Source organism: Glycine max, chromosome 4 (genome assembly GCF_000004515.6).
Source record: "Glycine max cultivar Williams 82 chromosome 4, Glycine_max_v4.0, whole genome shotgun sequence".
Classification (NCBI taxonomy): Eukaryota; Viridiplantae; Streptophyta; class Magnoliopsida; order Fabales; family Fabaceae; genus Glycine; species Glycine max.
In genome coordinates, this window is record NC_016091.4 from 6,512,227 (window position 1) to 6,536,750 (window position 24,524).

The following is a 24,524-nucleotide window of genomic DNA, read 5'->3' on the forward strand; positions in this document are numbered from 1 at the left end:
GGAATTCTTTAGACTTTTCCCATAATATAATCAGTCAATATCTTTCACACGTACGTCACTTTAAATCAATCTATACCATATAATGATCTAAAAAAAATACCAAGTAGGCAAGTTGCAAATGGGCCTGACTAATTGGAAGATGATAAAAGAAAAACACATGAAATAGGTGATTAAAGTTGTACAAAAGAACCCTACCAGGTAATACATTAGGCTAAGGTTTGTAATTTAGTGATAAAAGTAAGGATTATTCTTTTTCTAACAATGGTACAGACTGAATCGTGTAGTCAAACAAGTCCACATTCATCCTTTCTTGATGTGTATATAAAGCAGGGTTGGCATGCATTGTCATAGAGGAGAGGAATATCAAATTAATTTCACAGACACTCTTCACGTTTAAGACACAAGCTAGTAATATCAAGAAAAAAGATGGAATGGAAGAAGTGTTATTTGGATGTGATATTGGTGCCCTTAGGATTTCTTATAAGCATTGGTTATCATTTCTGGCTGTGGTACACTGTTCGAACACATCCACATACAACTATCATTGGCATCAACGCCAGTGGTCGACGAAATTGGGTTGCGGCCATGATGAAGGTATGTTAATTTAATTCTACCTCTGGATTTTAGCATCCAAGCTAGGTCCAGTTTGATGCATTCCATGCTAATTATAATTTTAATTGATCAGTTATCTTAAAAAGCTCTAACTTAAATATAATTAGAGAACAAACTTGTATCTAACACTAGCATGCTATAGCCTATATATTCATGTGTTTTCTTTTCAGCACTAGAGGAACGGTATTTTTCCACGTCAAATTAATAATCGGGAAGGTTTAGCAACTTGGTGATAGTGCTAGAATTTTCATCTTGAGGCATTTTGAGGGAGTGCGCAATAAGAGAATAATGGAGTAATTAGGAGTGAAAGTATTCTCCTAAACAGTATTAATTTTGTATGTTATATACATTTTTCCACTTGGGTTTTCTTAATTTGTTTTAGTTCCTACCGGATAACAATTATGCCATTTTATAATTACTAGTCACAAACAAAGAGAGATGGGAATGTTCTTTCTTTATGGTATAATTAGGTGAATACGCAATGCAAATAGCGTTCTAACTTCTATCAAGACCTAGATAATGTGCATGCAAATCCACGATAATATTTTAAAATAGAAAGGGCATGTCTATTCCCTCTCTTCTACTTTTATCTTTCATACTCCCTTAGTTACTATTTATAAGATGTAACGTTTAAAAATGATCTTGGCTTATTTTTATAAGATTTAATTTATAATATTAATTTTTTTATTAATTATTTTTAGACTATAAATACCTCTAATTTAAAGAAGAGAGATAATATATTAACAAACAATTGGAAGAGAAACAAATATTATTACAAGAATAATTTTTATAAAAAAAAATATAAATTTAAGACACCTTTAATGTTATAAATTATATTAGTCAATTTTTTAATAATTAACTAATTAGGTCTTATATATAGAAATAGAGGGAGTATTATTTTCCAAATTTATCATTATTTAAAATTTAAGAAAAAAACTTAATTTAATATAAAGGATTATATAATTTATTTCACTTTTAAATTTTTTCTTAAAACCATTTTTATTCATATTATTAGAAGCATTCATCTTTCCTTATTTTTTATCTTCAATTATTTCTCCTGACTTATGGTGATACAAATAAAAAGACCATAAAATAAAATAACTCAAATTTATGAAACAGAAAACACACACACATATAGCCATAGTTATCTCAAATTCAAATTAAAAAATTATATAATGAGTTTTATTTTTTATTTTCTCAATTATTGAATTTAATTCTTTAACTAACACCTTTTTTAAATCAATAAGTTTGCATAATGATATACCTCTAGAATTATTCGAGAGATGGTTTTTTATTATTTATTTTTACTTTCTAAATTTCCTATTCTTAAAATTCTTCATTTTAATTATTTCTTTTTAATTAAAAAGCATGTTAATTATTCCAAGAATGTCCGTACCTGTGTTATTAGGTACTGGTGGATAATTAAGGCACAAAGTTATAGAATAAGTACAAAATTATAAATTAGTTATTTTATATTTTTAATAAAAAATGATTATTTATTAGTATTATATAAAAAAAAATAAAAAGATGGAAATTAGACATGTTCACACTTCACATGCATGATGTCCATATACTCTTAAACAATATTATCTCATTGTTAAAAGGTAGCTAGATAATCAAGACACAAAATTATAGACTCTTGACTTTTTCCAAATCTGTCGTATCTCATTCCTGTCAGAGTTTTCTGTTTTGTAAGTGTTCTTCGATTAATCGCATCTATAATAATATGCTATATAAGTAGATCACGACCCAGCTTACTGCACGAAGAAGAGCATGTGCCATTGCATTGCACTTTTCAATATTATTTTGTACTATTTAACCTCAAATTAAAGGGTCATCACACGACAAAATGTTTTCTTCCACTAATTTTGCGGTACACGAAATTGTGATACAAAGTAGTTTTCAATATTGGAAAAAAAAGAAAGAAAAAAGAAACAGCACATGGTACCATATATAATAATTCAAGAACGACGATGTTTTTTTGGCAGGACAATGACAAAAAGAACATCCTCGCTGTTCAATCACTTAGGAACACAATCATGGGTGCGACCCTAATGGCCACAACCTCTATTCTCCTATGCTCAGGCCTAGCAGCAATCGTAAGCAGCACCTACAGTGTGAAGAAGCCTCTTGAGGACACAGTTTATGGGGGTCATGGAGAGTTCATGATATCACTCAAATATGTCACTTTGCTCTCTATTTTCCTCTTCTCATTCTTCTGCCACTCTTTGTCCATAAGGTTCATAAACCAAGTCAACATCCTAATCAACACCCCTCAGGACCCCATGTCGTCCTTGGTCACCCCTGAATATGTCAATGAGATTTTGGAGAAAGGCTTCCTTCTAAACACTGTTGGAAACAGACTCTTTTATGCGGCACTTCCTCTGCTGCTTTGGATATTTGGCCCCGTGTTGGTGTTCCTGTGCTCTCTCACTATGGTTCCAGTGCTTTACAATCTTGACTTTGTGGTTACTAGTACTAACAAGGGAACGATGGACGACGTCAATCAGAATAGAGATTTTTTATGAGCTAGCTAATGTAATATATAAATATTAATCGTGTTAAGTAAGAATTTATGAAGTTGGTATTTTGTATTTCAATGATCAGAAACAAGTATGTTCTACTTCTACCCTTGTAACAAGGTATTAGAAGGGATTTTGACTCAACGTTGTGAATGCAGATCATGTGTGTGTGTGTGTGTGGTTTACTTGTGCTTTTGGAGAACATAAAAGTATACGCCAAAAAAATCTCACGGAATTGGGTCGGAAAAACGAAAAAGATGCTAATAATTTCATGCTCTCTCATTATATATGTGGTCCATATTCAATTATTCGTATAATGGGGGATATATTTGATACTGAGGTAACTTCACATGGAAACAAGAAGGATCAATGAATCAGAGTTTTACGCAGATGTTTAAGTAAACTGGTGAGAGTACGTAAGCAATTGCAAAACACTGGTGATGGTCGAGTTACCTAAACAAATAAATATAAATTTTGGACTAATAAGATAGGGAAAATAAGATAAATTTCAGACTAGGAAAAACTTATTGTTGTTTGATTATGGTCGAGTTAGAATAAATATTTCAAAGGGGGAAGAATTCTACAAGCTACAGAATTAACTATTGGGGTTTCAATTCTCTGCTGATTAATTCATGATAATGACTTCTTATAGGTCAGTACAATCCCTGAATCATGGATCACAAGACACGTGGCTCATGAGCACAGACTCTATGCTAACAGAAAAGGAATCTTCTAATAGAAAGCAGGTAAATGCACTAAAGGGAAAAATACAATGTATCAGCATATTCTTAAGATTCAATTTATCTCTATATTTCTTCTTGTAGTCCTTGAACCAGTATGGAGCCTTTTTGTCACGAACTGGTCTTGGCAATTTGGGCCTATTCACTACCGCAGGCCCACTTCTTTTGTCTATTTCATACAACCCACTTGAGTTGGGTCCTAACCCCACATCCCAATCATGTCTCTCAATTGCAATCGTATCAAATTTACTGTACTATTAATTATATTGGGACCATGTTTATTTGCATTTAATATAGGTTGATGTGAATGGTCATATTGTTGCTCCACTCCACAAGTATCTAAATTCAAGCAACGGTGGATTCTTCGGGGATAATATCAAATGAAACTTCTCCAAGTTCCTTGTTCATAAGAGGGGAATGTTGTTGATCGCTATATATGCACCCACAACTTCTCCTCTGAGCATTGAGGTATATATGTTTCCAGTTAACTATAAAATAAAGCATTTTTCCAAATTTTCCAATTTTACACATAAGATTGGTTCGTATCACATCTTAGTTTCATGTCTTAATATTGTAGTAATGGTTTAACTCTTATTACAGATATGGCGACTGATAACACATGCAAATGCTAAGAGCAAGAGTGAGAAGTCTCCTCCTCCTCATGAAGATGGAACTCTAGCTAGGCTATCCTTTGGGTTCATCACATGACATGGATCCAATTTTTTGTCCTCCTCATTTTCCATTCAGTTCCACACACTTGTCATATCCTAAACCAAGAAGAAAAAAGAACATGGTAGGGAATGGGCACATACAGTCAAAGAAGGACTCTTATAGATAGAAAGTGTCAAGACTCAAGAGAATAAAAAAACTAATTAAAGAATCGCAAAATAACACCGATTATTTTTCACAAGCATTGGTGTTTGGTGAAGCTGCAAAAATGCTGCTGATTCTGTGTCTTACTTCTAGTTGGTAAAGCCATTGACACCAGAGAGGTAGAAGATATTTTATCTTTCTCAATGATCAAAGGTTTATTCTCTATCTTGTATTACAATCACACATAATTTTCCTCCTTTCAACCTCTGCTTTAATCATGTGAATTATGCAGAATTTTAAACAGACTTTTCCTGTTTTGAATCTTTTGATTTTTTTTTAGGCTTTGTTATATAATGTCCAGTTCAATATTCAACTTCTAGTCGGTTATGTTTATGTTATAGAATTTCTTTTGCTTTAATATATTTTAGTCCTTTTAATTTATTCATTTTGCTTTTTTGTCCCTGTAAAATTATTGTAGTTATTTTGATATTTAAAAACATCTTTTTTTGTTTTTTACCCATACCTAACATATGTTGTCCATAAGGATAAAAATGATAAAAAATAAATTTATGAGGATAAAAAAACAAAATATTCAAATCATATATACTAAAATTACCAAAATAATTTTGAGACTAAAAAAAATACATAATTTATAGTGCCTATTTATGAAGGAGTTATGTTAAACGTAACCAGCATTAAAGTGAAAGTATCACCTGAGTTGCTTTAGAATTTTTGCATAAAAACACAAGAATTCTCCATTGAGCCGAGTTTGAATGTATTTTCAAACACACCTATAGTACTTAAGGGATGAGAAATATAGATCAATCCCAATTCAGTGATGAACTAGGTGAAAATTTTGGGAAGTAATCTTTTTGTGAATAGATTTCAACCGATTGATCAATAAAACTCTAGAAGCAATGGTCCAAACTTGAGGTATGGGTAGCAAATTACTAATGTATATCCATTTATTTTAAATTAATATTAGTGTAGCGCACATGTTATCAAACTAGTGGTTTATAATTGGACTGAAACTTTGAAAATTTTATTTAATTAAGTTCATATTTTAAAAAATAAAAATAATATAAAACTTTAAATAAATATAAACAGGAAAAAAATCTAACTTGACTCTCTTTTTTTTTTTTAATATTCTGGGCTTTGTAGAGCCCGATTGCTCACTTTGAAACGGTGCGTTTAAACTTTTAAATTGACAATGCTTCTGCGTCGTCGTTTTTTACTCCTCTTCTCTTTGTTAGGGTTTGCACGGTTCCATTTTTTCCCAAACTATACGGCACAGCATCGAAATTTCCCTATACTTGCTTCCGCAAGGAAAGAATTCTACAGTACTCGCCGATAAGGTAACGGTGTTCGTTCCTTGATGCCCTCTTTTTTCCTTTTCCAGATTTGATTTTAACATTTGATTGCTTTCAATTACCACTCCTTGATCTTCCGTGTGCTGTGTTTTGAACATGAAATTGTGTATGCTGTTACGTAGCAGAGTTTTATGCTTTTGTGTGTACGAGTTAGGTTCTCTATTCGTCTACGTGGTTGCTTCAAACTGTTTAATTATCTATTTATTCGGTAGATTAACTTGCAATTTCTTTATCGAGGTTTTGAAGTTAATTTTGTTGTTCGTCATGGACTCGTGGTTGCTTCAAACTGCTTTTGAAGTCAATTATCTATTCTCTATTCTTGTGAATTCCAATAGATGGGATTTGGATGCTTTCGTGTGAGATTTTCATAAGATTGATAAGGTCAGGAGGAGAGAGATGTCCACAAAAATCTGTGTAGGATGAAGTTTATGGAGCCTTCTGTGAGGATGTGTCTCCTCAGGATCTTGTGTCTACTTCTGTGTTCACTTGAGTAAAAAATAAAATAAATTCAAAATGGGAGGACGTAGATTACGAAGGCCCCCTTTTGATAATTAATTTCTTCACACTAGACCATAAGCTTGTTTGCATCGGTTATTGCATGCAGGCTACGAAGGCCCCCTTTTGATAATTCATTTCTTCATAGTTTTTTTTTTCTTGGGAGGAGAGGGGGTTGTTGAGGAGAGGTGGTTGGAGACATCAATGGGACATGAGAATTAATCTTGGCAATTTAAAGTGACGGGAGACAATAGTCTTCATTTTTTATAAAAAAAATGATAATGTTCTTTGTCTGTTGTAGAGAGTGTAGTCTCATTTATATTTTTAGTGATTATGGTTTTCAATGATTTCTTCCTCCATGGAAGAATGACTTAGAGCTTCTTGGAAGCGCTAAGATTTTTGTTGATAATGATGCCATGGTGTCTTTTGGGGCGAAAGTGGCTTGCTTTTGCATATTTTAACCATTGTTTTTATCACAGTTGGTCAATGAGCTTGTAGTTGTAAGAGGCACAGGGATCATGCTGCCATATTTAGATAAAATAACATAGGAATCACTACAGGGGGAGCAACTCGATAATGAACTCTGAAACCTCCCACTACACTACATTTTTGGGGCAAGGCAAAGTCATTTTGATTATTATTATTTTTTTTAAAATCAAGACCGATTGTTTCATTCCGATATAATCTAAGGCTCTTTTCATCCACCATCAAGCTTTTTATTCCTTTCTCATAATTTCTTCCTTAGGTGATGACAAATCTCTCTTCTTCAATATTGATTTTTGTGAGTTGTTAAATTTGGGCTATCATGAAGTATATATTTTTTGTTTTATGATGATTTTTCGCAATATATGAATTTCTTTTCATTTCTTCTAGTGCATTTAATAAACTTTATTATTTCTGATACTGCCATTGGCCAACCCCACCTAGCAGGAAAAGACTTTTGTAGTTGGTTGTTGTATTTCAAAAGTTACTGTGTTGTGCTACATTATTTGCCGCAATGTCGCTTGTGGTGCTATGATCTGTCTTTGGGGCATGTCTGTAGTGGTTGCCAATGCTACACTGTATATGCCATTGACAACTGATAGGGATCTGTCTGGATCCAACTACCCTAGTGGACCAGGATTTGTTTAACCCAGGGGCTACTATAGCTGGGTCAATTACTGAAAAATCCCTGCAACTCAAAGGCCCAAGAAGGGGATTGGGGGGCGTGGAGTTAGTTTGAGGAGAGAGGGAATAGGTCTGTGTATTAAATAGTGGAATTGAAGAGTAAGGAGGGCCTCTGTATACTTTTAACTTTCTAGCTTGAAGCTTAGGGAAATTCTTCCTTCCGACTGGGAGCAAGTGTTGTTCTTACTATTTCAGCACACTATTTTGGTATCTTCCTATTTTTCTCAACAAAATAATACAATCTCTTCTCCTAATTTTCATTCTGTGCATAATCTCACTGTAGATAGGAGTACTTCCAACAACAATGAAGACCAAAAGACATCTATTTAATCACTGTGACCAATTTGAATAGCAGTGAGGGTTGGCAAAGTTTTAAACAACTCAACAAGTCTTAATGCAGAAACTTAAAACATTCCAAACCCGTAAAATTAAAACCTATTAGGTCTGCCATCCCTTGTCCTTTCACCTGATCATTTTTTTCCCTTTCTCTGGGAAAGAAGTCTCCCTTATCTATTTATCTTACTGGTGTCCAATTTTTAATGAGGGAAAAGCAACCACAAAATGAGATAATAATTTCCACTCACCCATTGATTGATAGTAATGCAAAGTTTCTAGTTTTAAATGCTCATCTGCATTTACAAATGTTTCCTTGCAGGGGTTTTCCAAAGCAGGAGCAATGTCTTCCTCTTATCTTCCTGCCACAACTGAGTCACTTGCTCTGGCAAATGAGGCCAAAGACCCATCTGAGGCCATCTCCATTCTTTATCGGGTACTTGATGATCCTTCTTCTTCACCAGATGCTTTGCGTATGAAAGAGCAAGCAATCACAAACCTCACTAAGCTTCTCACTGATGAAAATAGGGGAGAGGATCTGTGCAGCCTTCTCACTCAGTTGAGGCCATTCTTCTCCTTGATACCTAAGGCAAAAACTGCAAAGATTGTTAGGGGAATAATTGACTCAGTTGCTAAAATACCAGGGACATCTGATCTACAAATTGCACTCTGCAAAGAAATGGTGCTATGGACTCGTGCTGAAAAGCGGACCTTTCTGAGACAGCGAGTTGAGGCAAGGCTTGCAGCACTTCTGATGGAAAGTAAGGAGTATTCAGAAGCTTTGACTCTTCTTTCTGGCTTGGTCAAAGAAGTTAGGAGATTAGATGACAAGCTTCTTCTTGTGGATATAGATTTGCTGGAAAGCAAGCTGCATTTCTCATTAAGAAACCTTCCAAAGGCAAAAGCTGCACTCACGGCTGCAAGAACAGCTGCAAATGCTATTTATGTGCCCCCAGCTCAACAAGGTGCCATAGATCTGCAGAGTGGAATACTTCATGCTGAAGAAAAGGATTATAAAACTGCTTATAGTTATTTCTTTGAAGCTTTTGAATCATTCAATGCTCTTGATGACCCCAAGGCTGTTTTTAGCCTGAAATATATGTTGCTGTGTAAGATCATGGTGAATCAAGCTGATGACGTAGGAGGAATTATTTCTTCTAAAGCAGGCCTGCAATATCTTGGCCCTGACTTGGATGCTATGAAAGCTGTTGCTGATGCACATTCTAAGCGGTCCCTTAAGTTGTTTGAAATTGCTTTGAGGGACTACAAGGCACAGTTGGAGGAAGACCCAATTGTACACAGGCACCTTTCATCCTTGTACGATACCCTTATGGAGCAGAATCTTTGCAGATTGATCGAGCCTTTCTCAAGGGTTGAGATTGCACATATTGCTGAACTTATTGAACTTCCCACCGATCATGTGGAGCGGAAGTTGTCTCAGATGATTTTGGACAAGAAGTTTGCTGGAACATTGGATCAAGGTGCTGGATGCCTTGTCATATTCGACGATCCCAAGACTGATGCTATATATCCTGCTACTCTAGAGACCATTTCCAATGTTGGGAAAGTCGTGGACAGTCTTTATGTTAGGTCTGCCAAGATAATGGCATGAGCACTCTGGTTATTTTACTCCGATGTCACGTTGCTTGTTGTTGCTGTTGTTTTCTTCTTAATTGTGACTAGCTTATCATCTGTTTTTATCTATTTTTATTTTTGTTGAACTCAATTGTGGTAAATCTCTTCCGGTGGCTTTGAACATTTAAATGTTTTGGTGGTCAATGCCACTTGTCTAACCTTGGTATCATAAAAATACATGTGTGCTGCAAGATTATCTGGTCTTTTAACAGTTTGGACTGGGAGAATTGTTAAAATCTTTAGGCATTAAGCAGGTATATTATGTTGATGTGACTTGGGTTAGTTTCGTGCAACTGAAGTAAATATACCATTAGGTTTGGAGATTTGCTTTGTTCGCAGATAATACGTTCGAAAATATCGAGAGAAATTATTGTCCTTTCCTAATTAGTTGAGTAATTTGCTAGAATAACCTTACAAGTTACTATAGGGGATATTTCAATTGTGAATGAACTTTATCGGAGGCACTATTCCATTAAATTCTTCAATTACCTACTTCTCTGTTACGCTAGTTTTGAAAACATGCTATAAATCTATTTATTGAAATTATTTAATCACATGATAAATAGTGGGCCTTTCCTGATTAATGTGTGACCCGGTCCTTAGAAAATCATATTGAATAAATCTGCTCTCTGCCTAACCAACATAGATGGGTTATTACTTCATGCAGTTCTTTTTGTATTCTAAAATGATCAATCCAAAAGGTAAAATTATATTCCGGAGTTCACTTCGTTTTTGGCTTTTGGAATAATCAATCCAGAAGATAAAAAAAATATTCCGGAAAAGAGTACATGAAGTAACTTGGGAAGTGCAGGAAGCAACAGCCACAAAGATGCCGTCTTCTTGGTTGTGAGTCATCACCCACATTTACCTGTTGTGAATTATCTAAAATGTACTTGTTTGCAGAACACATGCTGCCGTTGAACCATACTTGTTCATTGTTGCTCAAGCAAGGAAGGAAAAAAAAAAGGATAAACAAGGAATAATTATTTACACTATGTCTATAGATTATTAATATAATTATTCATTTTAAAAACTAAAATAGAATTACTTTTTCGTTCCATTGTCGTGAAGGATAGCAAACCACTAAATTGGACCGTGAGATTGACGGAAGAGCCTATATGGGCTATATAGGTTTGGGCCTGGCCTTGGTTTTTCTTCAAACAACTTTAACTACGCTTACATTTCCATTTTAGGCTCGGGATTTTATAACTTTTGATTTGGTCTCTAGTAAAATTACAATTAGGTTGCATGTAACAGTTAATAATGATTGGCTGATTTGTTTTATAATTGATTAGTTGGCCTCAAGACTGATTAATTTTACCACAGATTGATCAAGAAATCCTAAAGCCTAAAATGACCAATCTTACAATCAATTGACCAAATTGTGTTAAATCATTATATGCAATTTATGTGACGATTTTGCATGAGAGGCTAGAAAGCAAACTGAAAAACATCTGTATTATATAATTTATTTGGATATTTATTATTGCTATAGTATGTATGTAGCATTTCTCTCTTTATAATTGATTTTTTTTACTGCATATAATTGGTACCTCATCAGTCAGCTCCGGTGGTTGATGTTGCTTAAGCTCCATCTTTTCAATTAAAAAACTACTATTTGGCAAAGAAATTAGCTTTTAGCCTTCATTGTTAATATCTCTATCAATTAGGTTATATTGTTGATATAATAATTTTTTAAGAGTTTAATGACTGAAATAGTTTTATGTTATTATTTAATCATAAATCATGGTTGGTATAACTTTTAAATAATTATTGGGAAAGTCAACAAATTTATCATAAATGATAGTATAAATATCAATGCATAATTATTTTTCTCATTTTTTGATATTTTCTTTCAATATTATTTTTCTCTTTATCTACTTTCAGTTCATTGGATCATCTTCTCTCACTTCTCTCTCTTCTCTTTCTATTTCTCTTTATTATACCGTTTTTTTTTCCAACAAAATTATATAAATACAATTTTCTACCAATTAAGAAACTTGAATTGGCATCATTAATAAGAAGTTGGTTTAAGCTCAGTGGAAAAATAAATTTGGCAATTTAATCGAAAGATTTTTTTCTTAAAAAAAATATGTAAATTAATATCATTTTTAAAAAAAAATAAAAATTAACGAACTTTAAATATTTGTAAGTGGAGCAAGTGTGTGTCCCACCCAGCGCATTGTGTTAACAATAACGCTGTTCATATGACGCCCAACACTTCTAACTTCTAAGATATTTCTCAGCAGTATCATGATCAGTGATACCATTCTTTATTTTCTCTCAACTTTAACTTATGTAAAAAGAACAATAAATACTAGTAAAAGTATACCATAATTTCATCACTAAACCAATCATTCACTCGTTTTAAAAAAATTAACAATCATTTTTGTTCTTTATAATTGCAATAACTTTTTTTTTAATTACTATAGTTTAAAATATCTTATTTAGATTCTTATAATTATACATGATTTTTTACTTCTTTTTTTTAATCATTATCTAAAATCGTTTAATGCTATTATATGCAAATGTTTTAAAACCACTGCAAAATTGAAACTGTCTTAACTTTTTTTTTAGTAGTTTTTTGTTTTAATTTTTTAATAGTTTTACAAAAGATCTGGATATAACAACCTTAACCAATTTTAGACGGTGAGAACTAAGAGGGTTAAGAAATCATAACTATAAAGATGAAATAAGATATCTTAAATTATAGAGAATAAAAAAAAGTTTTTTTTTTTTTACAAATATAGGACTAAAAGATAATTAAACCAGAAAGAAAAAAAAAATCAAAGATAAGGATGCTGTGATTAAAGTTGGGCTAAGGCAAAATATATACTTACCCAATAGGCAAGCGTGTGTGACGTGCCCTATCTGAGGGACAGACAGAGCAGAGAGGCATTATGAATGCTAAGAATATGTAATATGAATGAATGAATGAATATGACAACTAAAAACGAACAAGTGCAGAATGCATTCCTATTAGTCTCCAATTCATTGCCCCCTGATTTGTCCCCGTCAGATACAACAATACACACACTTGCATAAACTATTTCGTGGTGGTTTTAACGTGTCTGGAAGGTCACTGGGTCATTCGTTTTTACACAATTAAGTAATGCATGATCATAACAGGAAAAAAGGAAAGTTACAAATAAACAAATATTGCAAAGCTAGCTAGGTATAGTAACCTTTAAAACTGAGAAAGTGAGGGGTTAACCTGCTTTTCTAACACCACCCCATAAAGCATGTATGTATCTTACTATGTTACTAACTTATTTTCCTTTGGGTCGGTGCTTGTCCCCATCAAACTCCATTACTTCAACCACAACTACTTCCTCCTTAAGAAACCCACTTTTATTTGCTCAATTGCCCCTAAGTTAACGCCTTTGAAGAAACACCCCACCCAACCCCCTTCCCACTTTTTTTTTCTTACTTTTAATTTGCCAATACTTATTGGAAAAGTCACGTCAAGGCATTGAAATGACTTTAATGCTTTTCTAAAAGTAAAGTTCCAGTGGCTTTTGTTGGTTTTGGACCGCATTTTATTGGGTGAATACTGTATTAAGTGGCACAAACACTTTTACCAGATTTTTATCTATTTTATTTGAGTTATATTATTTAAAGTTTAGTAGATATATATTGTTAGTGTATATTATGATAGGATGATGATGTAAAAAAAATTGTTATTATATATATATATATATTATTTATATCATTTAAATATATATGATGCTTTATAATATTATATTTTTCTCTTTTTAGTCTATTTCTACTGTATAATTGTTTTTCAGAAGATGTATATAAAAATACTATTTCTCTTCATTTTTAGTTTACCACTCTTTGAATTTTTTTTTGAAAGGCCAACTGTTAAATATTATTATCACCAGCTCATAGCAAAAGTCCGCAGAATACAAAATAAAAAGCAGTAAAAGCTAACAATAAATCAACTCCAGCCGAACAGATAGAGAAAAAAAAAAAAAAACGATACCAATCTTTGATTTCATTTGTTCTTTTGTAATCGAGAAGGTGAACTTTTAATTTGTGTGATTGAAATTGTGACTGCCAACTGTGGTAAACATTGTTTAACTCTTCTGCTTCCGTAACTGATGACACCAATTACTTCATTAATTATTGCTTTATGAATAGACATGTTTTGTATCCGCAGAAGAAAACAAAGAACGAAAAATTATGATGCGCTTGCTTTTGTATCTTCGTACCCTACTACTTTTTCGTGGATTGCGATTTCATCTTTATTCTATAAATATAACTTTATCATGTAGACAAAAATACTATTTGATAATAATTGAAACTAAGTTTTGTAGATTTAATTGAAATGTATTAACTGTAAAAAAAATGGTTTAACACATATTTTGATCTATGGGTAGTGCAGTTTTAATTAAGTGTTTATACACAAAAATTTATTAAATAAATCTGTATGCGTGCAAATGTTACATGTTTAGTCCTACCTTGATGATGTTATCTCTAACAATCTTGCATGGACCATTAATCCCATTATGCATTCTTAATTTGGTCATTATACTTTAAAACACTATCAAATTAATTAATCCATATACGTGCAAATGCTACTTGTTTAGTCTCTATACTTAAAATAATAACCCCACCTTATGTAAAATATGTAACAAGGAATTTTAATAAATATTTCAAAGGTAAAAAAGAATTAAATATGAAAAGTTAGAAGTTAGTTATTTAAAGTTGTTACTTGTGAAGCAGTATCTCAAAAAACACTATAAGTTGCTAACAAAAACTTATTTATCAAAGACTATTACTATTTTCAAAAAAAAAAGTTTTTTAGGTAGTGAAGAAATGTAGAAGCTAATTGAAAAAGCTAGCTAAACATACACAAAGAATGCAAAACAAAAGTAAACATGCTTGAAACTTAAAGTGTGCAAGAAACTTAAATTTTGGAATCAAATAAAGTTAACAGGAACTTAAAGAATAATTACATGAAAAAATAAAAGGAAAAGTAAATAACTTGAAATACAAAATGAGACTCAAATTTAAAGGAAAATGGAGTAGAAGAATAAGAAGAAGAAATGTTATCAAATAGTAAAAAATCGAAAATGTGAAGAACTCAATATAAAAGTGGAACTTAAAAGGAAAAAAAAAAGGGGAAGTTGAAGAGAATAACAAATTAAAGTAAAGGACCAGGGGGGAAAAATCGAAAGCAATATATATAAAATTGCGGGAATGTAAAAGATTTTGAATTAAAATTGGTTGAAAATGACTAACTAGGATCATGACATTTGTCTTGATCCATGTGACTGATCCTTCTAACTTAGAGTACTCAAACCCCGTCCTTAAAGTCGCCTCTTTCATATCTTATTGTTTTTTGTTTTCATACTTGGCCATTTGGCCTTAATTAAATATAGATGTTGAATTGAATCTTCCTCAAAATCTTGAACATTTCCTCAATATGATTCAAATCAACTCCAATATTCAGGTTATGGAATTTTAAAAAATTGAAATATGGCTAATCAAAATGTAGTTTCCAACACTTGAAAAAATTCCAAGTAGACACTAACATTTTCTTACACATGGTTTTTTAATTTGATTTAAGGATAATAAATATCGTACTCCTTGTTCTTTTTATAAGTGTGTTATAATTTGACTTTAAGTTCAATAGTATAATGATCTTTTAGGTCTAAGTATTGGACGGACTGAACAAAGTCATAAGTGTTAACTAAAATCAACTACTGTAATAAGAATACTAATGTACACTTCGTTAATAATAGATCACACATTGGTAAGGAGTAAAACTCCAATATCACTACACGTAAATAGATATCATTACTCATAAGAGGCCTTTGGCCATGTTTTAGATAATCTAACGTATAGTTGATTCTTATATATACCACTAATGTAACAAATAATAATTTAATATACATTGTCAATGAGGTGAAATTCATACCAACTTAGTGTCAAAGTATTCTTGCAAGTATAATCCATATTTTATAATGTCTCAATCGCATGGTAACATGAGTAAATTCACAAGAACTATGACCGTATTCGTTGAAATACATCAAAATCAATACTCATTAAGAGCTTAAACATAATCACTTGTCCACCTCGAACACTATATACATTATATCTTAGACACATTGTCATAATTCATCTCAAACAAATCAATAAAAATAGTTTTTGAAGTTTTTTTTTTTTTATATGAAACCACCTCCAAATTGTTTACTACATTAACTTTTTATGCCCTTAATTATTTAACGATTTTTCCCCATCGATAACTATAAATCCCATAAATCAATTTCTTGGACCCTCCATCATAAGGATACGAGAATATCATTGAATGAAACCACTTATTAGATTGACTTTCCTTTTCCTATACAATGTAAAGGTTTATCACTTAAGTGCAAATCCATTAATTAATTAAGTAAAAATAGATTAGCAGATTAAGGCCCAATAATTTTAGGGATAATCCCAAAATAAGTATTACATCTTGTTCTATATATAAGATCTTTGTGTACTTGCTTCACAAAATTAAAAATTTAGTTAATGACTTAAATTTGTCAATTATTTTTATGTTTTTTTTTTCAAAGATTAGCCTCTATGGTTAATTAATATTTTTTCACCTAATTAATTAATACATATTTAATATTATTTTTATTAACAATTAATTAATATAGTAGACATATTTTCTTAATCTTGAAATTTAAAGATGAAAACTATTTTAAAAAATACTTTGTCAAACTAAATGAAACCTAAAACACTATTTTAAAAATTATAAAATGATAAAAATATCACCTTCCGAATTTACTTCATTTTTCTATAGATAATAAAAAATTGCATATGTAATAGTAAAAATAATAAATTTGGAAAACTATACTTTATTTTATAAATAACCATAGAAACATAATATTTTTTATTTTCAAAACTATATATGAAATAGTATTAATAACAATAGATGAAAAGTATTTTTTATGGTTATTTATAAAAATAAAATAAAAACAAAATCATTTTTCAAAGGAGGCATGATATACTAAAGAGTAAAGAGCAATTGATTCAAGTAGTATATACTTGAAAAAATTAACTTCAGGAAAAAAAACTTTAATTTGAATCTGAAATAGTTCTTATTATATTATAATTTTTTAATTTAAATAAAATAATGTCCTATAAAAAGTATGTTGTTCTAGAAAAAAGAAAAAACAAAAAAAGAGGGAAGCGTGATATATTTTGTTCATCTCCTTTTCCACTCCCTGTTTTGGACGAGAGTTGGTGCAAGTTGTGGCATCAACCTCAATTGAAGGAGATTTGTCCTTTCACCATTTTGAGAGAATGAAATTCCGTCTCCACTTTCCCCATCAAAGTCAAACCGGCCTTAACAAGTGATCAATAAACTAACAAAGTTGTCATTATTGCTCAACAAAATAAATTATTCTCTCCTTTTTATGTTCTTTTAATCAATATAAATTAATTATATAAAATATCAATAAAATATATATTTACTAGAAGAATTCATGTAATGATAAATGTATTTAAGAATTTAAATTAAACATCAATAAATATTATTATTAAAAAATAATCAAGACTATTTTTTTTAAAATGAAAAATATTTTGAAACAAATCAACTAATTTTTTAAGACATATATAAGACGAAACGAAACGGAGAGAAGAATGATGATTAAGTAGCCAACAACATAAGACTCAAGCTCATGAGCATGCCATTATTCTAGTATACAGTTCGATTGGAATTTTCAAATTTGGACGGGTGTCGGGCGAATCCTATTCCCATCCCCTTTATTCCCCCTTTATTCAAATTTATTTTGAATACGTTTTAGTATTAGAGTTGAACAGTATATATTGATACTGTAAAAATTTTACATCTTGTTTAATCATAATTTATTGTTAATATAATTTTTAAAATAATCATCATAAAAATTAATAAATTTATCATATATAATAATGAATTATGATTTAACAACAGTGTCATATAAATTTTTTTCTTGAAATTATTCTGATTTTTTATTAATACAACAATTTCATATTGCAAGAGAAAAGTATATAACACGAGATTAATGAATTTTACACAAATATAATAATAAAACATATTAATTTTTTATAAAATAATATTATAATCCTAACAAGGACCCAAATACACAAATCAACGGCGTGTAATTTTCACTATAGTACATGTTAGTTCACGAGCGCTTCCATGATTCGTCGATAAACGGTCCAGATTAGTCACCGTTCAAACACGTAATTACACGTAACAGATTAGGTCACTTTCGTGATTTCAGTCAGCAAAAACACTTTCCCTTTTCCTTTTTAATGTCAAGTGCCGCCCATACTTTTTCCTTTTTATTCTTTTTTTGTTAAAAAAAAAAACTCCCAAGAGTAAGCACACGTTCATGCACATTGGCTTCTTCTATTTATACCCCACAAGCTGCTACTCTCATTCCCTTTTCCCTCCCTATTCTCTCTCCTACTGTTAACGTTTTCTGTTTTCTTTCCGTCGACGTTCTGGCTGCGTCCCAAGAATCTCTGACGCCGTTGTCGGTTTTCTCCGGCCACGGCTACTTCCAACGGATGGCGACGACGACCACGGAGTTCGATCTCGATTACGAGTTCCCCGATCTCGATTACGACCTTCGCTATCTCAGTCTCGCCGGAATCGATGCCCTCACCGCTTTCCAAAACCTATTACCGGTCAGTTCTCTCTCTCTCTCTCTCTCTCTCACTCACTCACTCAATTCACGTTCGATTGGAGCCATCTTTGCCACGCCATCAAACATGTTCTATGACCTATGACGTGCCAAACTGAAAATCTATTACCGCTCGCGCCTGACGCTTCCTTAACCCTAATAACAATGAGAATAAATAAACTATTTGATAAAAAATAAAATAAAAGCTGATAATAATTTTCAATTAATTAAAAATGAATGAATGTACCCTATATAACCATTTCGATTCATTGTAATTTGTAATTGTGAAAATCTCTCCAACATCCAGTAGAAGAGAGATCTTACAGAAAGAAAATGATGAGTGTGTTAATTTTTTTAACTACTTATTATATGTTTCAATTGAATTTAGAAATGTTGTGAATATGTTTCAATGTAAATCTAACTAATAAAAACAAAAATAATGATCCTAATCCTTCAAAAGTATTTTTTTTTCCTGTAAATCAAATAAATCTGTATGTGTATATGCTTCTATTGAAAATTTGTTGTAGGAAAGGATCTGCACCCTATTGAAGGGGAAAATATAAGAAGAGAAAGATATTTAGAGAAATAGTGTTGTGGTAGGTGGATTAAGATTAAGATCTCAAACATTAGATTTTTGTTGTGAAGGTGAAAGTAAAATTACTCTGAAATAAAAGAAAAAAAAGAATTTAGTAGGAGTAGGAGATGTTTGGGCTGAATAAAAAGGTGAGTGGGTGAGTGAAGGTTGCAGTGAAGTTTGTTCGTGAACAAGACTTTTGTGATGTGGACTGCTTCTTCATTATTGGGTTGTGTTGAGACTTGAGAACTTGTGTGAACGCAGGACTTTGTGATATTGCGCTTTCTCTTTTATAATTTTGTTTCTTGTCTTTCTTGCTTTGGAGTGGGTCCCCATCCCATGATGTCCTTTCTTATTTGCAACTGTGCACCCCACTATTTGACATGCCAATCGTGTCACTGGCCATTATACTCCTCTAATTTTGCACAAAATATTTAGCCGGTTAATTGTGTATATTGAATTCAACCGTAATTAATTATGAATAAGAGGTTACGGGATTTCTTAATCTATTGGATCACAAAATAATCTGCTTGCGAATCTATCTCATGGTCGTTAATCCATGAAAATTTTAAATGTGAAGAAAATTAAATATAAGTTTTTTAGTTAAATATATTATTCTCCAACTTTATGGCGGAAGTTGATCCATGTAGTCGACCCCACCTAGTGGGATAAGACGTTGTTGTTGTTATATATTATTCTCCAACTTTCATGATGACACAATGAAGTCTTACATAATTACATCCAATCATCAATCCTAATGTTATTAGCATGGTCGTATAGATACCAAGAGCATCAAGGTATTTGCCTTAAGTCCATTAAAAATGTAAGTATAGATGTACATCACAATAGAATAATTGTGTTATGTCTTAATATTTTAATAATTAATTAATAAAAAATAACTTGATTATAAGGTATTAATAAATAATTTTGTAACTTGAAAATTTAGAAAATTAATAGTTAATATTATTTTTAATTTCTTTAAAAAGTTGGCCTTAGGCGTCTAAATAGCTGTGGTAATTAGAATTAGTGATAAAGGTATTGATTAAAAATAAAAATAAAATTGTGTATATTCACTAGCCATGACTTTCCTTGACATGTATCAATAAAATTTTCCTTTTAGTATTATTTATTTTGAGTAATACTTCCATACACAATTTTATAACAATGCATACTTAAGGGAGTGTAACAAAAGATTAGGGTGAAACGTGTGATAAAATAAGTGTATAAAAATTATCGTAAAATAATTTTGTTCTATTATTTTTTATAAGTAGTTTTACTTCACTCCGCCGCAGATTTATAAGAAAATAAAATTGTTTGAAAAGCTTTCTGCAAAGTGACAAAGCAAACAACAATACTAAACTATTTTCATTATAGATTAGTCCAAATACGAGTAGTTTTCATGATTTTAAAATTAATTCATGCCAAGTTTATCAAACGTCTGTTGTCAATTCAAGTGGACTGTCATGAAGATTGTTTGGGTGATATTTCTAATAAATAATTACTTTACAATTACGTAAAGAAACACCCTTGTTTAACTTGTAAAAAAACCTTTGGCAAAAAAAATAAAAAAAACCTTGTCTATTTTTAAACCATTAGATTTATCTTTAAATGTATACAATATTAAATATTTTTGTATAATTTATATGTCAATTTATTTTTACATATTTGCTTTTTTGGAACCCTTTTCGTTTTATTTAATATTTTTATATTAAATATTCATATTAATTAATATTAATAAGAAAGCTTGTTACTATTGGACTAATTAACTTTGAGCACGGGTGCATGAAATATTTCACAACCAAATTAAATTGAATTCCATTGGTCACGAGTCAGTAACAACAGTACGATTAAATCACTTTATCTTTGGTTGGTGCGGAAGGAAAAGATAAGTTATACCTATTGAATGACTTGTGTCAATAAACCCAACTTATTTTCTTTATGTTATTTTGTTTTTACATAAAATCCCAAACGTTTTTACTTTCATGGAGACTTATAAAAAAATATAGAATTAAATTCAATAAATTTTTACAGTCAATTTTTTAATACATTTTAATATGTGTACCAAAAGAAACATGATTTCAATTAAAAAAGTTTTACCTTTATACTAATACATTATTTAATGAATTTAAATTGTTAACATAATTAAAGTCATTAAGTAAGTAATTAATACAAAAATATATTATCCATAAAAGTATTTACAGTAACAATGTATCAAAATTAGTTTAAAAAAAGTTTAAGAAATTAGGTTCGCTCATTGACCGATCAACCTAATTCAACTTAACTTAAACTTTTTAGGTTTGTTTGAGTAACACCTAACTAAGTGGAAGGGTCATTTTGGTTCATGGAGTAAGTTATTAGTTAAGTTTGTTTGAGAGAAACTCAACTAAGTTGAGTAAGTTAGATAAATTAACATGATTGTTAGACTTAATTTGAAAAATTAACCTTATTGCATTGACGAATATGGTTTTAATTCGGTTTAGATTAGACCTAAAGGCTAGAAACAAAATTTCAAGGTTGCATCTTTAATCACAGTTCTCAAAGAGTGAAAATTGTCAATTTTAATTATTTTTAAACTTTTAATGCATGGTGGATCGTTAGAGTGAAAAAAGAGAGCATATGCGACTCAATTACTCGACTAAAATCAACTCAATGTATATATGGTTGATTAGGTTTGAATTTTTCTTTTAAATTCTTATGCAACTCAACTTGAACACAACTTTTTATAAAGCTTTTATATTATGGCCTCTATCTAAGTGGACCCGTTTTTAGGCTTGTGGGTTGTTGGAGTGGTGCTTTGCTACTTCCCCCCTGTACAGCGTATCTTTCGTGAATTTGCCCCATTGCTGTACTGTATGTAAAGAAAAAGAAAGAAAGTTCTGCCCAGACAAAGTGAAAAAGAAAAAAAAATGGAAAAAGATGATTATAGTGACTAAAACGATGTACAATTTTCCAGCTAGCTTAACCATCCATTCGTAATTGCAGGATGCGGCGATGACTTCATTTTCAGCTTGTGGACTAATAGACCCTCATTGTTCTCAAAACCTCACTCCCATGCATTCCACCATCACTGCTACCATTGATTCTCAGTCAACGATTTGCGCCACCAGTAATGGTATGATCGAGCACTACGTATATTGTATATAGCCATTATTACTTGCATGTCAAGTGCCATTCATATTAGCATATTATTATTAGAGGAAAAAAAAGTTACACACCAGACCGAATAAAACAGTTTTATACCATTATCTAGTTATATACCATTATATGTTAAATTTGTTAATTTTTATAATAATTATCTTTAAATCATAATAATAATAATTTGTGATTGGATGACATAGTTGGGAGCCCAATCTCGGCAAATAAACCAGAGGGCAGAGAGAATCGTACCAAAGGAGCCACGAGTGGTTCCTCTGAGCCGTCTGATGAGGATGATGAAGCAGGTGCTTGTGAACAGAGCACAAATCCAGCTGATATGAAGCGCCTTAGAAGGTATCTCAAAGATAAAGTATTAAACTTAGGTTATTTTTGGATAAATTTTTCTGTGAGAAGACGACTCACAAGGTCTATAAGTTGGTTTTAGCCGACCGAGAGAAATTCAATCAATTTTTAATTTCTTATTTTGTTTATAAGTACTTATAAAAGAAATTATTCATATAGAATTTAAGTGATCTTCAACCTACCGTGAGATTTTAAATTATGTTATGGTTTTAGGAAGGTTTCTAATCGCGACTCTGCTAGAAGGTCAAGAAGAAGAAAGCAAGCGCAATTGTCTGAGCTTGAGTTGCAGGTAAACTGGTCTGTTGGGGGAGTACATGAATGGTATTTAATTTGATAAATAAGGGAATAAAATATAGTAATGTTAATTCTTAGAGCTAATTCATATGAATTGTGATTAAGATAATGGAACGTTACTCGCTCTCCGAATCTATAATTTGTTTTTGGAATTTAAGACATCAACATTCAATATTTGGTCAAATGCACAAGAAGCAATATAATGTTTTTGTTTTTTTTTCGTTTGAATTTTGCTTTCTCAGGTTGAAAAACTCAAAGTGGAAAATGCAACCCTATACAAGCAGTTCACGGATGCTAGTCAACATTTTCGTGAGGCTGATACGAATAATCGAGTGCTAAAATCAGATGTAGAAGCTTTGAGAGCCAAGGTAAGAAAAGGAGTAGTAACTAAGAATAAAGGAAGCTTAGTTTTTAATTAAGGTTGATGAAAAACATCTCAATAGAATTCCAACAGAGTAGTGCTCAGAAGAATTAAGATACACTTTTTTTAGATAAAGAATCAATTAGATAAGTTAATCTGTCTAGTTTAATTTAAAAAGAGTTTAAGATAGTTATTATAAAAGTTAATAAACTAGTAATTTGGTATTGAAGGAAGGTTTATAAAAATCTTTTACATTCTCGGCATAAACCAGCAATTTGCCCATGACTGAAGAAATTTGTGTCCACTTATATAGGTGAAGTTAGCGGAGGATATGGTCACTAGGAGCTCTTTTACTACGTTAAACTATCAGCTTCTTCAGACACAACAACATCAAATGAGCACACCCCCGCAACTGAACACGACTAATCTTCGCCGCATGGCGCATGTTTCGCCAACCATCACCGTCCATGGTAATGATGCCTCATACAATGGTGTAACAGTTGGTGAACAGAATTCATCAGCACTTGGAAACTTGGATATGACTTTCAACAACATCAACAATGGAGTCATGAACAATGCTATGAGTTGTGGGACTATTTGGCCACTTGATTAGACTCTAGCTATGTTATTTGTCTTGTCTAATTTGATTAGTAGCCTATGTTAATGTCAAGCTGTGTTATTTGTCTTCGCTTGATTCCTCTTTAATGATGCCTCTGTTTAAAATGGTGTCTTCTTTCGTTGTATCTAGTTTTGTATAAAAGGACATGATTGCTTTATCCATTTCTCTGAATGTAATTGTAAAAAGACAAACATCTCACCTTGCCATATATATCATCTAATAGACAGACAACAAAACCTATAAGACATGGTTTCTAATTACTAATTAGGGTCATGCCAATGCTTACGAAGCATTTGGCTGACAAATTAAAATACGACAAAATAATTAAAGAAAACAAAATGAGACATAAGATTAAAAAGTAGAATATTTTGGCTCTGACCAATCACCAAAGTAATGAAAAAAATGTTTATTTATTTTACTTCATTTATATATGAAATATTACTTTAGAAATTAGAATAAACTAGTCAAGAGGTATAATTTAGTTGGTAATACATACTCACATGTTGAATTAAAAAAATATAAATTTGATTCTCATAAAATATATTCCTGTGTAAGAATAATAATTTTTAAGTGTGATTAAACTCCTCTAAACTAAGTGATTACGAATCTTATTAATAAAAAAATTACAATAAACTAAAAAAGATATCAAAACACATTTAGATGTAGTTAAATATAATTGTCACTAAAAGAAAATTCTTCATGATTATTGAGAGTCAAAAGTTCTTAATAATAATAAATCATTGCTACTAAAATTATGAGTTATTATAATTTTTTATGGATAAATATTAATTGTTAATTTCTTATTTTTTAGTAACAGATATA

The 24,524-nt window shown here is 31.2% G+C and overlaps 3 protein-coding genes across 3 annotated transcripts; all 3 read left to right on the forward strand.

The window, feature by feature from the left end:
* Positions 1-334: 334 nt before the first annotated feature.
* On the forward strand, positions 335-3,278 carry LOC100795131 (uncharacterized). The gene is made up of 2 exons (XM_003522630.4): positions 335-594; positions 2,601-3,278. Exons 1-2 carry the CDS (start codon positions 427-429, stop codon positions 3,138-3,140), a joined length of 708 nt encoding a protein of 235 aa, XP_003522678.1. The 5' UTR covers positions 335-426; the 3' UTR covers positions 3,141-3,278.
* Positions 3,279-5,862: 2,584 nt separating this feature from the next.
* Positions 5,863-9,845, forward strand: LOC100796188 (26S proteasome non-ATPase regulatory subunit 11 homolog). The gene is made up of 2 exons (XM_026128193.2): positions 5,863-6,042; positions 8,375-9,845. The coding sequence occupies exon 2, from the start codon at positions 8,396-8,398 to the stop codon at positions 9,662-9,664; it is 1,269 nt and encodes a 422-aa protein (XP_025983978.1). The 5' UTR covers positions 5,863-6,042; positions 8,375-8,395; the 3' UTR covers positions 9,665-9,845.
* Positions 9,846-18,111: 8,266 nt separating this feature from the next.
* Positions 18,112-23,863, forward strand: BZIP61 (bZIP transcription factor 61). The gene is made up of 6 exons (NM_001358721.1): positions 18,112-18,360; positions 21,913-22,042; positions 22,269-22,419; positions 22,642-22,717; positions 22,965-23,090; positions 23,397-23,863. The coding sequence occupies exons 1-6, from the start codon at positions 18,241-18,243 to the stop codon at positions 23,694-23,696; spliced, it is 903 nt and encodes a 300-aa protein (NP_001345650.1). The 5' UTR covers positions 18,112-18,240; the 3' UTR covers positions 23,697-23,863.
* The last annotated feature ends 661 nt before the right edge of the window (positions 23,864-24,524 follow it).